Source organism: Biomphalaria glabrata, chromosome 14, assembly GCF_947242115.1.
Source record: "Biomphalaria glabrata chromosome 14, xgBioGlab47.1, whole genome shotgun sequence".
NCBI lineage: Eukaryota > Metazoa > Mollusca > Gastropoda > Planorbidae > Biomphalaria > Biomphalaria glabrata.
The window spans coordinates 14,112,323-14,130,168 of NC_074724.1; the positions used below are offsets into that span (position 1 = coordinate 14,112,323).

A 17,846-nucleotide genomic window follows, 5' to 3' on the forward strand; every position below is an offset into this window, starting at 1 on the left:
CAGCACGTAACACAAGACTGTAAAAATATCTCTCCGATAACACCGTTCCGCCGTATCAACTCTTGCACTGGCCTCTCCGTCTCGTTCCGGGCTTGCACTGGGTTCAACAGTTCAGGACTGACTTAACACACTAGGCTCGTTGTGTCGGACTCGATCACAGACCAAGATCAAGACGCTGTTCGTCTCAACTGTACTTGATAGTACTCCGCACTGAACCGACCGTCGTAATGCTCCGTACAGAACCACACCGCTGAACTGTGCTGTCGTCGACCGTGTTCTGAACTCTTGTCGTGAACCTCCTTTCTGAACCCTGCTGTATTGAGCCCCTTTTCTCGACCGTCTTGACTGCGACACCTCCACTCTTTATATAGGGTCCCTACTGGCCATCTCGAACTGGACAGAACGCCGCTCGACGTTTCTTTGTGGTCAGATGACTACAACTCTCGTGACGCTCATGAGCTCTGTTCACGACGTCGATCCTTCCCGAACCGCCGTGTTGACACTCGTCTCCGCTGACCGTCGTAACTCGTCACGGTTGACCGCTCGCTCGCGCTGGCCTGGGGCGATTTGCGTCGGCTGACTACACACGTACCACTACCCCCATCTGTGCCACCACCGGGTTTATAACAATATCAAAAATACAAAGTGTTGTGTTTTGTAAAAATGACTTCATAGGAGGTAAAGATAGTGTTAATGTTGAAATCATGTTCCTTGATCAATCTTTCGGACATACAAAATAAAACTAATGCTAGAGAAACTTCGATCCTTAAGGATAACAACTATTTTGATAATCTTGATGATAACAAAAAACAGGAATGTAATGCAAGAATAATGTAAAAATAAAAACACAATTTTAATAACAACTATAAAAATGAAATGACAGTGAAAAATACTACAAACACTTGTGAATAGTAGCAGCTTTTTATTCTTTCTCAAAACACTTAGTGAATTTAGAAACTGAAACGGAAATAGTGGATCGGAGTGTGAACCTGATTAGAGTAAACATGTGAACTATCCCAGTAGAAATTTGACAAGTATAGTGTTTTCCCCTTCCCTTCGAAACTAAAGTACAATTCAGAACGCTTAAAAAGATAAACGCAGCAACAATAAAATATATAAATATAGCCTTTTGAGTACTCTCGCAGAAAGACTATTTACACATAAAATTACAATAAACCTTTAATTTTTTTTTTACCAAGTTGTTCATTTTTATTTGTGTCATCTCTGAAAGAAGTACAAACTCGTCACGTTTAATCTGACAGCAATGAGGCTCGCTAATCCCTTGTCATAATGTGTTCATCTGATCAAAGTACTGTAACTTAAGACACGTGTCAAATCAAGTCCGTGGGAGCGTAACACTGATTGTCTACGATCACTTTTTTCAAATCCTCGATCTTACTTTGTAACGTGTGTGTATGCAAATACATGCATGCTTGACATCCTAAACTCTCCAGCGAGGAATCATTCATATATTCGTACATACTCTTACGTTCCAGGTACCTGGCATAAGCTACCGGGTTTTCACCCAGTCTCTTTAGAAACTTGGCCAACTCAATGGCGTCACGAAATTTCCCAGTGTCTACATAAGTCATTTCAGGCATATATTTGTCGTAGTCGAAAGCTCCCCGCACTACTGGTATAATGTGCATACCGCTCCGGAAAACTTTGAAAAATTTCTCTGTTATGTAGTCCTTGCAGAAGTTGTTTTCAAAAGAAAGATAATACCTGTACTGTGAAAATCTACTTTCAGAACACTGGGGATAGGTATCTGGGCAACGTCTGCCACATCGTCCATAGATGTCAACATGGATAATTTTCTGAAAGGATGTACATAAAAAAATAATAGGATGAATAAGATGTAGAATAAAGATTACAATAGAATATCAAATATTAGTAAATGTAACTGAGTCTCGGCATTTCTTAAAATCTTTATAAACTTTAAAAATTCTAATTGTATGGGAAATAAAATCTAAAAATTATATTTTAAGTCGAAATGAGAATATAAGACAAATATTTACAATATCACTGAGAATATAAGACAAACATTTACAATATCACTGAGAATAAAAGACTAATATTTACAATATCACTGAGAATATAAGACAAACATTTACAATACCACTGAGAATATAAGACAAATATTTACAATAACACTGAGAATATAAGACAAACATTTACAATATCACTGAGAATATAAGACAAATATTTACAATACCACTGAGAATATAAAACAAATATTTACAATACCACTGAGAATATAAGACAAATATTTACAATACCACTGAGAATATAAGACAAATATTTACAATATCACTGAGAATATAAGACAAACATTTACAATATCACTGAGAATATAAGACAAACATTTACAATATCACTGAGAATATAAGACAAACATTTACAATATCACTGAGAATATAAGACAAACATTTACAATATCACTGAGAATATAAGACAAACATTTACAATATCACTGAGAATATAAGACAAACATTTACAATATCACTGAGAATATAAGACAAACATTTACAATATCACTGAGAATATAAGACAAACATTTACAATACCACTGAGAATATAAGACAAACATTTACAATACCACTGAGAATATAAGACAAATATTTACAATACCACTGAGAATATAAGACAAATATTTACAATACCACTGAGAATATAAGACAAATATTTACAATACCACTGAGAATATAAGACAAATATTTACAATACCACTGAGAATATAAGACAAATAATTACAATACCACTGAGAATATAAGACAAATATTTACAATACCACTGAGAATATAAGACAAATATTTACAATACCACTGAGAATATAAGACAAATATTTACAATACCACTGAGAATATAAGACAAATATTTACAATACCACTGAGAATATAAGACAAATAATTACAATACCACTGAGAATATAAGACAAATATTTACAATACCACTGAGAATATAAGACAAATATTTTAAATACCACTGAGAATATAAGACAAATATTTACAATACCACTGATAATATAAGACAAATATTTACAATACCACTGAGAATATAAGACAAATATTTACAATACCACTGATAATATAAGACAAATATTTACAATACCACTGAGAATATAAGACAAATATTTACAGTACCGTTCGAAATATAAGACAAACATTTACAATACCGTTCGAAATATAAGACAAACATTTACAATACCGTTCGAAATATAAGACAAACATTTACAATACCGTTAAGAATATAAGACACAAAGATTTAAGTTATCCTTGAGATCCTTTTGGAATATAGATAGTTAGACAACGTGTGTACAAACTTTTGACAAGAAAGACAGAGTGAGTTGATATATCTATATACTTTGTGACAAGTGCACACAAATTGTCATAGATCTATTACAACTAGAGCTCAGCAACACATTGTCCTAGATCTGATACAACTAGAGCTCAGCCACACATTGTGATAGATCTGTTACAACTAGAGCTCAGCCACACATTGTCATAGATCTGTTACAAATAGAGCTCAGCCACACATTGTCATAGATCTGTTACAACTAGAGCTCAGCCACACATTGTCCTAGATCTGTTACAAATAGAGCTCAGCCACACATTGTCCTAGATCTGTTACAACTAGAGCTCAGCCACACATTGTGATAGACCTGTTACAAATAGAGCTCAGCCACACATTGTCCTAGATCTGATACAACTAGTGTTCAGCTACACATTGTCCTAGATCTGTTACAACTAGAGCTCAGCCACACATTGTGATAGATCTGTTACAAATAGAGCTCAGCCACACATTCTCCTAGATCTGTTACAAATAGAGCTCAGCCACACATTGTCCTAGATCTGTTACAAATAGAGCTCAGCCACACATTGTCCTAGATCTGTTACAAATAGAGCTCAGCCACACATTGTCATAGATCTGTTACAACTAGAGCTCAGCCACACATTGTCCTAGATCTGTTACAAATAGAGCTCAGCCACACATTGTCCTATATCTGTTACAAATAGAGCTCAGCCACAAATTGTCCTAGATCTGTTACAAATAGAGCTCAGCCACACATTGTCATAGATCTGTTACAACTAGAGCTCAGCCACACATTGTCCTAGATCTGTTACAACTAGAGCTCAGCCACACATTGTGATAGATCTGTTACAAATAGAGCTCAGCCACACATTGTCCTAGATCTGATACAACTAAAGCTCAGCCACACATTGTGATAGATCTGTTACAAAAAGAGCTCAGCCACACATTGTCCTATATCTGTTACAACTAGAGCTCAGCCACACATTGGCCTAGATTTGTTTAAATAGAGCTAAGCCACACATTGTCATAGATCTGTTACAACTAGAGCTCAGCCACACATTGTCCTAGATCTGTTACAAATAGAGCTTAGCCACACATTGTCCTAGATCTGTTACAACTAGAGCTCAGCCACACATTGTGATAGATCTGTTACAAATAGAGCTCAGCCACACATTGTCCTAGATCTGTTACAACTAGAGCTTAGCCACACATTGTGATAGATCTGTTACAAAAAGAGCTCAGCCACACATTGTCCTAGATCTGTTACAAATAGAGCTCAGCCACACATTGTCCTAGATCTGTTACAACTAGAGCTCAGCCACACATTGTCCTAGATCTGTTACAAATAGAGCTCAGCCACACATTGTCTAGATCTGTTACAAATAGAGCTCAGCCACACATTGTCCTAGATCTGTTACAACTAGAGCTCAGCCACACATTGTCATAGATCTGTTACAAATAGAGCCGAGCCACACATTGTCCTAGATCTGTTACAAATAGAGCTCAGCCACACATTGTCCTAGATCTGTTACAGCCACACATTGTCCTAGATCTGTTACAGCCACACATTGTCCTAGATCTGTTACAGCCACACATTGTCCTAGATCTGTTACAGCCACACATTGTCCTAGATCTGTTACAGCCACACATTGTCCTAGATCTGTTACAGCCACACATTGTCCTAGATCTGTTACAGCCACACATTGTCCTAGATCTGTTACAGCCACACATTGTCCTAGATCTGTTACAGCCACACATTGTCCAAGATCTGTTACAGCCACACATTGTCCTAGATCTGTTACAGCCACACATTGTCCTAGATCTGTTACAGCCACACATTGTCCTAGATCTGTTACAGCCACACATTGTCCTAGATCTGTTACAGCCACACATTGTCCTAGATCTGTTACAGCCACACATTGTCCTAGATCTGTTACAGCCACACATTGTCCTAGATCTGTTACAGCAACACATTGTCATAGATCTGTTACAGCCACACATTGTCCTAAATCTGTTACAGCCACACATTGTCCTAGATCTGTTACAGCCACACATTGTCCTAGATCTGTTACAGCCACACATTGTCCTAGATCTGTTACAGCCACACATTGTCTTAGATCTGTTACAGCCACACATTGTCCTAGATCTGTTACAACATTTTCCTAGATCTGTTACAGCCACACATTGTCCTAGATCTGTTACAGCCACACATTGTCCTAGATCTGTTACAGCCACACATTGTCCTAGATCTGTTACAGCCACACATTGTCCTAGATCTGTTACAACATTTTCCTAGATCTGTTACAGCCACACATTGTCCTAGATCTGTTACAGCCACACATTGTCCTAGATCTGTTACAGCCACACATTGTCCTAGATCTGTTACAGCCAGACATTGTCGTAGATCTGTTACAGCCACACATTGTCCTAGATCTGTTACAGCCACACATTGTCCTAGATCTGTTACAGCCACACATTGTCCTAGATCTGTTACAGCCACACATTGTCCTAGATCTGTTACAGCCACACATTGTCCTAGATCTGTTACAGCCACACATTGTCCTAGATCTGTTACAGCCACACATTGTCCTAGATCTGTTACAGCCACACATTGTCCTAGATCTGTTACAGCCACACAGCCTTTAGTTTGCACACCGGAGACACCAAAAGTCTACATATTTTTTTTCGCCAAACATTGAAATTTCCAAAAGGTAGATAAAAGTAAACATCATTTCAAATTTCTGTCTTACCTTCATTTTCTGAACGTAAAGGTGACGCTTGGAGGATGTGTTACAGTTGGAGACAAACCAGGCCACCCAGTTCGTTTTCCTGTTGGCTATTTCAACTAAAACAGAAACAAAAAAAAAAGCATTCCTAAATCTGAGCTGTTGTTATGTAACAGCTTATTAACTCAATTAAAAATAATATTTAGATGTACAACACATTTGTAAGCCTCAATGCATTTAGGCTCCCTTATGGCAGGGTCCGGCTATCTGGCAGTGTTCTGTAGGGTTTAACCGTCTACAAACTCTAATCTTCTCAAAAGTAGACATACTATCATAGTGCCATATGTAACTGCGGATAAAAGTTAGCTTATATATATATATATATATATATATATATATATATATATATATATATATATATATATATATATATATATATATATATATATATATATATATATATATATATATATATATATATATATATATATATATATATATATATATATATATATATATATATATATATCTATATATATATCTTATATATATATATAATATATATATATATATATATATATATATATATATATATATAATTGTAACTTACAGTAGTTTGGTCGTGAGTCCACAGGAATAGGTTTAAATCGCAGCATGCCGTACGGCACAAATATATCTGAATCAGTGCGATAAGAACTAGTCAGGTTGAATCGAGAGTTCCAGAAATAATTTCTATCTGTAACAAGCAAAATAACATTTCTAAGTTTCATGGGGTACGTAACTCAGCCTTCCCCACGAAAAGAAATAATCATTGAACATGGAGAAGTGGAGATAATGTATCCAAGCGGGACAACCAGGCAAGGAAGAGGTCCAATGTATACAATATCGAGAGCAAGAGAGAGGTCTGGGGAGGGAGGGAGGTAAAAACGTGACAAAGTAAGTGTTTTTATTAATGCACACGTGATAGTTGCCATTGACCAATGAATCACGTTCATGTTCCATTGTCTTATGCATGCTTATCTAACACTATTGTACACACCTACAAATAATAGAATGAAATATTTAATTAATAAATGCAGTTGGTTAAATGTGCGTTTGTTATATAAAATTATAAATAATTAATGTAAATGACACAATGCATAATTAGTTAACATATACAAATGTCAATTATGAAATGCTTGTGATAATGTCCAACTCACCACGACGAGAAGAAAAACCTCACAAACACAATATATCCGACTCATGGGCGTAGCCAAGGGGGGGGGGGTTCTTGGGGCGGAATTAAATGACTGATTTTTGCTTTCATTTTGTTTATTTTAGGTGAGATTCTAATACTAAATCATCACTTACCGCAGCACAGCCGAGGGGGTTTTGAGTTAAAAACCCTCTACCAGGGGGTTTTGAGTTTAAATCCTCCTACAAGGGGGTTTTGAGATTTAAAAAACCCCTATCAGTGGGTTTTGAGATATAAATCCCTCTACAAGGGGGCTTTGAGTTTAAAACCCCCTACTAGAGGTTTTTGCAGTTAAATCCCCCTCTGCTATAAAACAAAACAAAAAAAATGCAAACAACAATCCCCAAATTTTAACAGCACAGTTGAGGAAGATTTTGATTTTAAAACCCCCTCCAAAATTTACGATAAACCCCATCTTCAATATAAAAAAGCAAATTAAACACTCAAAATTCTATAAGCGTAGCCAAAGGGGTTTTGAGTTTTAACCCCCCCCCCCCTCCAGTTGGGGTTTGAAGCTAAAAAGTACCTCTTCAATATAGAAAAAAAGCAAATTACACACTATGAGCGTAGCCAAAGGGGTTTTGAGTTTAAAACCCCTCCAGATGGTTTTGAGTTTAAAATTCCCCTACAGAGCGTTTAGTGTTAAAAACCTCTCTCTTCAATATTATTTTATAGGAAACTACAGTCACCAAATTCTATGATCGTAGCTAAATGGGGTTTTGAATTAAAAACAAAACAAAAAAACTCCAGAGATTTCTTAGTTTAAAACCTCTCAACAGATGATTTGACAAAAACAAATTCTTTTCGATATAAAATCTAAAGCAAATTACAGGCATGCAATTCCAAGAGCGTAGTCAAGAAAGGTTACAAATTTCTACCAGTGGCTTGGGCTTCATTAATAAAGTGTGAATAGTCTTCAGCCGAAATTGAAAAACATTAAATGTGGCTCAACAAAGATGGCTAAGACAGATTTTAGGAGTCAGTCATAGAGATCGGGTCTAAATCAAGAAAGCATATGCCGAACTGGGAGTCGAATCATTAGTAAGGTTGTGACAGAGCGTCGCATGAGGTTTTGCGGGACGTTCTCCGACAAAATGAATTACGCAAAATAAGAGTTGCGGAAACAGCTTGCCGGAAAATGCGCCGAACGGCGCGAGAGGGTCTAAGTTAGTAAGAATAGCACATTAGGTTTTTGAAATAAAACATTTTAATAGCAAGATAATGCACTGTAGATACCTCAGAATATGCATTTTGTTGGCTTTCAATACCAGAAATAGTGCTCGGCGGCGGGGCTTCGACCCGCGCTGGGGGAGCGCTGCTAACTCCCCCAGATCCCCTTGCTAGCAAGGGCTGGGAGTCTGCAATAAACAATAAACGTCTTCCGAAAGGGTCAGAATGTAATAAAGATTAATTATGTACACACACACACACACACACACACACACACACATATATATATATATATATATATATATATATATATATATATATATATATATATATATATAATATTTTTCCTCGGAAGAGGGGGTGGGGGGAATACCCCCCCCCAAAACCCTCCCCGAAAAAATATCCTTTTTACGCCCATGATCCGACTATTATCCGAGTAACAGGGGTAGATGCTGCTAAAAGCAGAGGGTGTCTTTCATATTTCTCTGACCGACCTCTCCTTATATCGGGCTGCTACGGGTCAACAAACTCATGGGACGTATTACGCCAAGGCGACGTATTAAAAGTTTCAAACTCACCATCCAATAAGGGAGTGGTTACAGTGAGACGATAGGAGGAGTTAAATAGACCATCCAATGAGGGAGTGGTTACACTGAGATGATAGGAGGAGTTAAATAGACCATAAAATGAGGGAGTGGTTACAGTGATACGATAGGAGGAGTTAAATAGACCATCCAATGAGGGAGTGGTTACACTGAGATGATAGGAGGAGTTAAATAGACCATCCACTGAGGGAGTGGTTACAGTGATATGATTGGAGGAGTTAAACAGACCATCCAATGAGGGAGTGGTTACAGTGAGATGATAGGAGGAGTTAAATAGACCATCCACTGAGGGAGTGGTTACAGTGAGATGATTGGAGGAGTTAAACAGACCATAAAATGAGGGAGTGGTTACAGTGATACGATAGGAGGAGTTAAATAGACCATCCAATGAGGGAGTGGTTACAGTGAGACGATAGGAGGAGTTAAATAGACCATCCAATGAGGGAGTGGTTACACTGAGATGATAGGAGGAGTTAAATAGACCATCCACTGAGGGAGTGGTTACAGTGATATGATTGGAGGAGTTAAACAGACCATCCAATGAGGGAGTGGTTACAGTGAGATGATAGGAGGAGTTAAATAGACCATCCACTGAGGGAGTGGTTACAGTGAGATGATTGGAAGAGTTAAACAGACCATCCACTGAGGGAGTGGTTACATTGATATGATTGGAGGAGTTAAACAGACCATCCAATGAGGGAGTGGTTACAGTGAGATGATAGGAGGAGTTAAATAGACCATCCACTGAGGAAGTGGTTACAGTGAGATGATTGGAGGAGTTAAACAGACCATAAAATGAGGGAGTGGTTACAGTGATACGATAGGAGGAGTTAAATAGACCATCCAATGAGGGAGTGGTTACAGTGAGACGATAGGAGGAGTTAAATAGACCATCCAATGAGGGAGTGGTTACACTGAGATGATAGGAGGAGTTAAATAGACCATCCACTGAGGGAGTGGTTACAGTTATATGATTGGAGGAGTTAAACAGACCATCCAATGAGGGAGTGGTTACAGTGAGATGATAGGAGGAGTTAAATAGACCATCCACTGAGGGAGTGGTTACAGTGAGATGATTGGAGGAGTTAAACAGACCATCCACTGAGGGAGTGGTTACAGTGATATGATTGGAGGAGTTATACAGACCATCCAATGAGGGAGTGGTTACAGTGAGATGATAGGAGGAGTTAAATAGACCATCCACTGAGGGAGTGGTTACAGTGAGATGATTGGAGGAGTTAAACAGACCATAAAATGAGGGAGTGGTTACAGTGATACGATAGGAGGAGTTAAACAGACCATCCAATGAGGGAGTGTTTACAGTGAGATGATTGGAGGAGTTAAACAGACCATCCAATGAGGGTGTGGTTACAGTGAGATGATTGGAGGAGTTAAACAGACCATCCAATGAGGGAGTGGTTACAGTGAGATGATAGGAGGAGTTAAATAAACCATCCAATGAGGGAGTGGTTACAGTGAGATGATAGGAGGAGTTAAATAGACCATCCAATGAGGGAGTGGTTACAGTGATACGATAGGAGGAGTTAAATAGACCATCCAATGAGGGAGTGGTTACAGTGAGATGATAGGAGGAGTTAAAGAGTTACTAGAGCAACACGAGGTGGTCAGCTGTATGTGTGAAGGTTAATCTGAATACAACGTCGACTAGATAAGGGATTAACATGAGGGATGTCCGCTCTAGAGGCCCTCGATGGGCAGCGTGAAGGTGTGAGAAGGTTAGAAGAACTCTCCTCGATCTTGGAGCGTCTCCTACAACTCGGAGTAAACGTTACCTTGCAATGGGTGCCCGCCCATGGTGGTGTTGTTGGCCACGACTTGGCCGATCACCTCGCAGACAAACCCACGGTCCAGACGGCACTCGTCCGTGATGAAACGTGCACATATAAAAGAGTACAATCCCTGGCAGACAAAGATTGTTGGCGCTTGGTAATGGCTGGGAGCTTCGGATAAGGCAGTTAAGTAGACCTGACAAAAAGTATGCGTGGTGGCAACTCAATCGGACGGTTTGGAGAGAACTACGACACACGTTGTCGTCACTGCATGGAGGACGTAGTAACTAAAGACCACATTCTGTAAGAATTCTCACGTTATGGATGAAAGACGATCGGGGCAAATATTTGATAGAGAAAGAAATGGTTCGTGTGTGACATTAGAGCTGTCCCTGTACGTGGACAAGGCGACCTTAAAACTCACTGTCCACTTCCTTACACGTGCTCTAAGTGAGTAATTCTCAGCAGAGTTCGCTACCAATGGGGTTTCTGATTCGGTGGACAGGAGAACCAGTAAGATCATGTGTCGATTTTATTTAACTCAGCGGACATTTTGTAATATATAATACATGCATATATATATATATATATATATATATATATATATATATATATATATATATATATATATATATATATATATATATATATATATATATATATATATATATATATTTTTTTTTTTTTTTTCTAAGCTATTTAAAAACAATGAAAATGAAAACATGAATTTAAGTGATTTGTTTAACAATTGACTTCATAATTAACATCCTCAAAGAAGTGCTAAAAGATTTAGGGTACGAGCATTACCTAGTTTAATTTCTGAATTTAAGTGAGGTGGCGGCTCCCAACTGGTGGCTACGTACAGCTGATGTGGCCAGCGGCTAATTGCTTGGTATTGGTCATCTATGTCACTAATCTCCATGACGACCATGTGAGTGGATTGGTCTATCCGACTATCCTGAAAGCGACATCGTGAGTACACGCAGGTGGAGAAGTTGAAGAATATGTACCCCTTCATCCATCTCTTCATGCTCAGCATGGCCACGTTGTACGTTGTGTACACGCTGGGTTCAAAGGTCGCCGGCTCTGCGCACCTTACGTACATGGTCTCAATGCAAGAGATGTTTCCGTCTGGGGTAAATACGCCGTAGTCTTCCTCGCCGGTAGAGAACAAGCAATTTGTTACGCTTGTACAGTTGTTACGATTTAGATCTAAAGCGTTGACTAAGACGTAGCGTAGGGTGTGTTGGACGTCAGCCATCTTGAAGGTTATTAATGTCGACAGAACAGTCGTTACAAGGGCCAGAATAAAAAGGTTTTTAAAACTCTTTCGGGCAAACATTTTAAAACTCAATTGCAGACCTAGAGAAATGTTAAAAAATAAAATATATATATATTGTTCTCAGAATCATAGTAAAGAATGAAAGTTAACATCACTAGCTAGCCTTGTAAAAAGTAAAGAATGAAAGTTAACATCACTAGCTAGCCTTGTAAAAAGTAAAGAATGAAAGTTAACATCACTAGCTAGCCTTGTAAAAAGTAAAGAATGAAAGTTAACATCACTAGCTAGCCTTGTAAAAAGTAAAGAATGAAAGTTAACATCACTAGCTAGCCTTGTAAAAAGTAAAGAATGAAATCTAACATCACTAGCTAGCCTTGTAAAAAGTAAAGAATGAAAGTTAACATCACTAGCTTGCTATGTAAAAAGTAAAGAATGAAATCTAACATTACTAGCTAGCCTTGTAAAAAGTAAAGAATGAAAGTTAACATCACTAGCTAGCCTTGTAAAAAGTAAAGAATGAAAGTTAACATCACTAGCTAGCCTTGTAAAAAGTAAAGAATGAAATCTAACATCACTAGCTAGCCTTGTAAAAAGTAAAGAATGAAAGTTAACATCACTAGTTAGCCTTGTAAAAAGTAAAGAATAAAGTTAACATCACTAGCTAGCCTTGTAAAAAGTAAAGAATAAAGTTAACATCACTAGCTAGCCTTGTAAAAAAGAAGTATCGTTCCCATTTCAGACCTCGTGGTCTATAGGGCAGATGATGTAAAGGTCATCTGTTTCTGTAGCCTACGGTTTACGAGGGTGTCATTTAGCCAGAACAATGATCATACGCATTTACTTTGCCACAACTTAAGTCAGGTACCCATTAGAGCTGGGTGGACTCAGAGGTGCCCAAGGATCCCGAAATTAAAAGTCCCAGTCTTTGCTAGGATTCGAATCCGGAATTTGTAAGTTAACGCTGTATATAAAGGAACATTTTCCTGAGGCATTCAGCAAGTACAGCCTATATTCCTATTCTGCATCAAAGTCGACACTTTTGTTTTCTACAAAACTTATATCAGCTCTCTGTCTAGTAACATTTATAATCTTGATATCTCCCAAACCCAAAGTAGGATCAAGCTGAAATATGGCAATTTTTTTTTTCTTTTACCACAGAACATAAGAATCAATAAATTAACCAATTAGTTAATTAACGATTAGTAATTAATTATTTTGTTTGATATCTCAAGCCAGTGAAAACAATTGTAATGGACAAGTGTTGGTATAAGTTGAATTAGTCCCCTGTTTAAATTGAACAAACAATATATGTGTATAAAAACTTGTTTAGTTATAATTACCTCACTAGCAGAGTGGTTTTAGCACGTTGGCTCGAGAAGGCGTGTGCCATGCGTTTTTTATCATGAGGATCCCCCCCCCCTTTTTTTTTGTAAATGCTTTTAATACAAATTATTGTAAAATTCACCTAAATATTCCAAACATCCCTTTCATTCTATGCAATCATTAACAATAATTATAAAATGGAGTGAGGACTCTTTCACTCAATCGCCCTATCCCCTTTTTCCACAAAACATGAGTGTAAAACGGAATATGGCGATAGTCAATGTTATTTGTCATAATTATTTGAAGAAAGGCTGTGTTTAGGAAAATAAGTGTATAATTCATGTCAAACATTGAAGTATAAGAGTAACCATTGAGATGAGTTTTGAAATCTAATATTTTTCCTAATCGCCTTTTCCCAACCTTTACTCAATCTGAGATTTTTCTATTGTATCAATAACTTTGGGGCTATAACTCTTGAAATCTTTGTTTAGGAATATTTAGAGTTTATAAGACATTTTTAAGTCTGAGTAACAATTGAGATAAGTCCTTAGATGACGCCGAATCATACATTAAAATGTAGTCTGTAGGCCAGTTATTTAGATCTAGGGCTAGATTTACAGTCATATAGATCTAAAACCATTAGGAAAACCTACTCTAGAAGAAAAAAATTCATCCACACTCTCCCTACCCAAAATATAAATAGACTGTATTCCCGACTGATTTTAACAGCCTGGTCAGATACACGAAGTCCTAATGTATTCTGTATGTTGATTATAGTGATAACTGTAACGCCTTTTATTTTCTTGGGCATACGCAATAATGTTGAGTGGTAAAGCAAGAAAATAACACAAGCATGTAGAACTATTATATCCGTTCATTAGTGACAGTGGTCAAGGGTTTCTTAACACTCCAGCATTCTTTTCTTTGATTAAATCCTGTCCGCTGGATCAATTTGTACTATGTGATTTTAAACTTTACTGTAATGTTTTTCTATATGTGATAAGTGAATAGAATTACAAAAAAAATAGTTTCCTTTCTAAAAGTTAAATACAAGGCAAACGCTAACACAGACACACACACACAGACACACACACACACATATGTATATCTTTTTTTTATTGTGAAAGAACGTATGAAAGAAACACATTCCTTATTACTGACACACAGAGTAAGGAAGAGGGGGGGTGTTTATCTCTCCCTTTGTTCTGCATCTTTTACGATAATTTACAGAAATCTGAACCTTGTACCTTTACAAACAACCTAATAATTTAATGTCTTACTGGGGTATGAAATATAAAAATATATAGCTATGATTTGTGTAGCAGAATAGCAAAATAATAGATTTATCTCGAGGTAAGCTGATTCGGCACCAGTGTGGATGTGTGGCTTGTAGTCCAGCCATTTAATTGAGATTTTTCTTAAGTAAACAAACTAATAACCCGGTTATCCGTGTAGAGGTGGGGATTCAAGTCCTGCCCCCTATCAAGTAAACAAACTAATAACCCGGTTATCCGTGTAGAGGTGGGGCTTGAAGTCCTGCCCCCTATCAAGTAAACAAACTAATAACCTGGTTATCCGTGTAGAGGTGGGGCTTGAAGTCCTGCCCCCTATCAAGTAAACAAACTTATAACCCGGTTATCCATGTAGAGGTGGGGCTTGAAGTCCTGCCCTTTATCAAGTAAACAAACTTATAACCCGGTTATCCGTGTAGAGGTGGGGCTTGAAGTCCTGCCCCCAATCAAGTAAACAAGCCCAGCTCCCTCAGTGTCAACATGCTGACTACGTCCGTCCTGAGTTAATGTGCTTACCTGTCAATCTATGAGCTCAATGTGATGTGATGGACTAAACAAATTAAAAGTGGTGGGAGTTGTTCATCTTTACCTCTGGAGATATACCCATCACAGCTTGACTAACGCCTGGTCAGAGTGAAGTAGTTTAACTAGCCAACTCAAAAGTCAAGACAAAGTTTAAAAAAAGTGTAAAAAAAAGTGTTAAGTATATAAAGCGCATTTATAATAAAAGTTTTATAAACTTTAATGCATTCCATAACAGACATAAATGGAGCCACGGTGGCTGAGCGGTAAAGCGCTTGGCTTCCGCATCGGGAGTCCCGTGTTCGGATCTTGGTGAAGACTGGAATTTTTAATTTCGGGATCTTTGTGCGCCTCTAAGTTCATCCAGATCTAAAGTTGGGACAAGTAAAGGTGGTTGGTCGTTGTGCTGACCACATAACACCTTCGTTAACCGGAGGCTACAGAAACAGATCATCACATAGACCACAAGGCCTGAATGAGGAACTTTCATCTTAACAGACATAACTACGTATTAATAGAGGGTTAGGGGGTCGGATGAGTTGGGGGGGGGGGTCCGTCATTAAAGATAACTTGTTTTAGAAAGTGACTATCCTAGTAGCAGCGGATGCTGTAATATACCTTCAGCAATATAAAAATTATTTATTAATTTGCATCAACTCCGAAAATTATGATGATTATGATACTGATACAACCATATTGTGATGTAATGTAACAAAAGGAAGATAAATATAAAGTTGACTAGATACTAAGAAGGTAACACTTGATGTGGGCTATATATCTAGGAAGTAGCGATTTTGATATCTCCATATAACTCAAATGTTAGGCGTGTCTAATTTAACATCACTTTGTAAGTCAATAGCATATTTAAAAACAAATCTCCATAGAACAGAACTAACGCTACGATAAACTTTTAGATTTAATAACATCGAATGAACAACAGCTTTTGGGTCAATTGCTGACCACTGTCAAAAAACGCAAACTAAAGCTTTACGGTCATACCACAAGCTCCTTGGAGCATGCAAAGACTTCCTTCCGGAAACAGAACCAGAAAAAAAAAAGAGAGAAGATATTGGAAGACAACATCAAAGAATAGACGTGCCTTTCGTTGAAAGAGATTCTATTTAACTTCTTCCCTCCTAATTAATTTCTGGTTTTATAAACTTCATTTTGTGTTATATAAGAGAACATGCATTCTCCATTAAGTCTAGCCCAGAACGCGGAAAAATAATTACGGAGATAAGGAGTTAAGTCTAAAAACAGGGGAGGATATGGAGAAATAGAGGGAAAAGACTAAAAGACAGGGGAAGGTAACAATGAAACGAAAGTTGATTTGAAGCTATAAAAACAGAACAATTCATTCACAGGCAATTCATTCACAAACAATGCATTCACGGATGTCAATTTTTTTTTTATCTCAATGGAAAAAAACTGTCCGCCTGTTGCGCTGAACGGCCAACTAGATGTACATTTTTATGCTGTGCAATTAGATCTATAGCTAGCTCGCTAAATGAGTCATTAAAACAATTCAGTTTATCATGTCTATATTCTCTACTTTCTAAACTACTCATAAGTAAAAATGATTTTTATGAATCAATGTGTCCTGAGGATTTAGAACTGTAGATATACAAAAGGATAAGACTATTAACAATATGAATTTAGAATCTTGAGTTATTTTAAGCTTGACTAATTTGATGAAGCTTACTTCGGAGAACTGATCTTGAGTCTAGAATCTAGAGACAATTAAGTAGATCTAGAATTCTAGTAGCATCTACATCTACATCATGGACATCTAGATCTATCTAATAATCTATTATTATCTAGATCCATTTAGATCCATAACAATGATCAATTGTTGTTAAGATCTGTATTTATTTGATGATTTACCTTTAAACGGTTGTTTCAATATTTATTTCAATCCATGTTTAAGGCATGTAAACATATATCGCTGTGCTCACAACATGAAGAGAAGAGTTTGATCTATCAAAAGTCTCAAGTCATTTCATTGTCAGCCCTGCTGTAGCTCTCTAGTCAATGAACAAGACATACACACCACGCTGCACCAGATTTCCTGTCATTTTTTTTATTTCCTTTTTACGTCTATTGCTAGGCGTGCAATAATTTACTGCTATAAAGTGAAGACTACTGTAGACATTGGATTGATAATATCTCAGGCTATGAGGCAAAGAGGAGGACAGACAGCCATAAAGAAAGTTCTCCTTTCAGACCTCGACATCTATAGGGTGTATGATGTTAAGTTCATCTGATTCTTTGGCTTACGATTAACTAGCAGGGTGCCATGGGGCAAGCACAACGACCAACCGCCTTTAATATCCCAACTGAAGTCAGGCACCCATAAGAGTGCACACTGGGTAAAATAGTACAGTTACTTTATGGTTCATTATAGATGTACTTATAAAGTATGGTCATGTATTTGTTGTGTACTTGTGATGCATTGGTGGTGTAGTTATAATCTAAGTGTGATGAATTTGTGATGCATATATGATGTTTTTGTTGGTGAATATCCTTAATCCTAATGTATATTTATATATATATTTAAGGTGGGGAGGGGAGAAAACATTCACACCTTCAC

General features: G+C 37.4%; 1 protein-coding gene across 3 annotated transcripts; it reads right to left on the bottom strand.

Annotated features, from left to right (window-relative positions):
• Positions 1-671: 671 nt before the first annotated feature.
• On the bottom strand, positions 672-17,784 carry LOC129923011 (alpha-(1,3)-fucosyltransferase C-like). 3 transcript variants are annotated; one of them, XM_056011686.1, is made up of 6 exons: positions 17,141-17,784; positions 15,251-15,358; positions 11,645-12,199; positions 6,649-6,774; positions 6,063-6,157; positions 672-1,817 (listed from the first exon to the last, which is right to left on the bottom strand). In XM_056011686.1, exons 3-6 carry the CDS (start codon positions 12,177-12,179, stop codon positions 1,332-1,334), a joined length of 1,242 nt encoding a protein of 413 aa, XP_055867661.1. In that variant the 5' UTR covers positions 12,180-12,199; positions 15,251-15,358; positions 17,141-17,784; the 3' UTR covers positions 672-1,331. The 3 variants fall into 3 exon arrangements, with proteins under 3 accessions (XP_055867661.1, XP_055867660.1, XP_055867659.1); XM_056011685.1 differs by having other exon boundaries at positions 15,251-15,389; XM_056011684.1 differs by lacking the exon at positions 15,251-15,358.
• Positions 17,785-17,846: the final 62 nt, after the last annotated feature.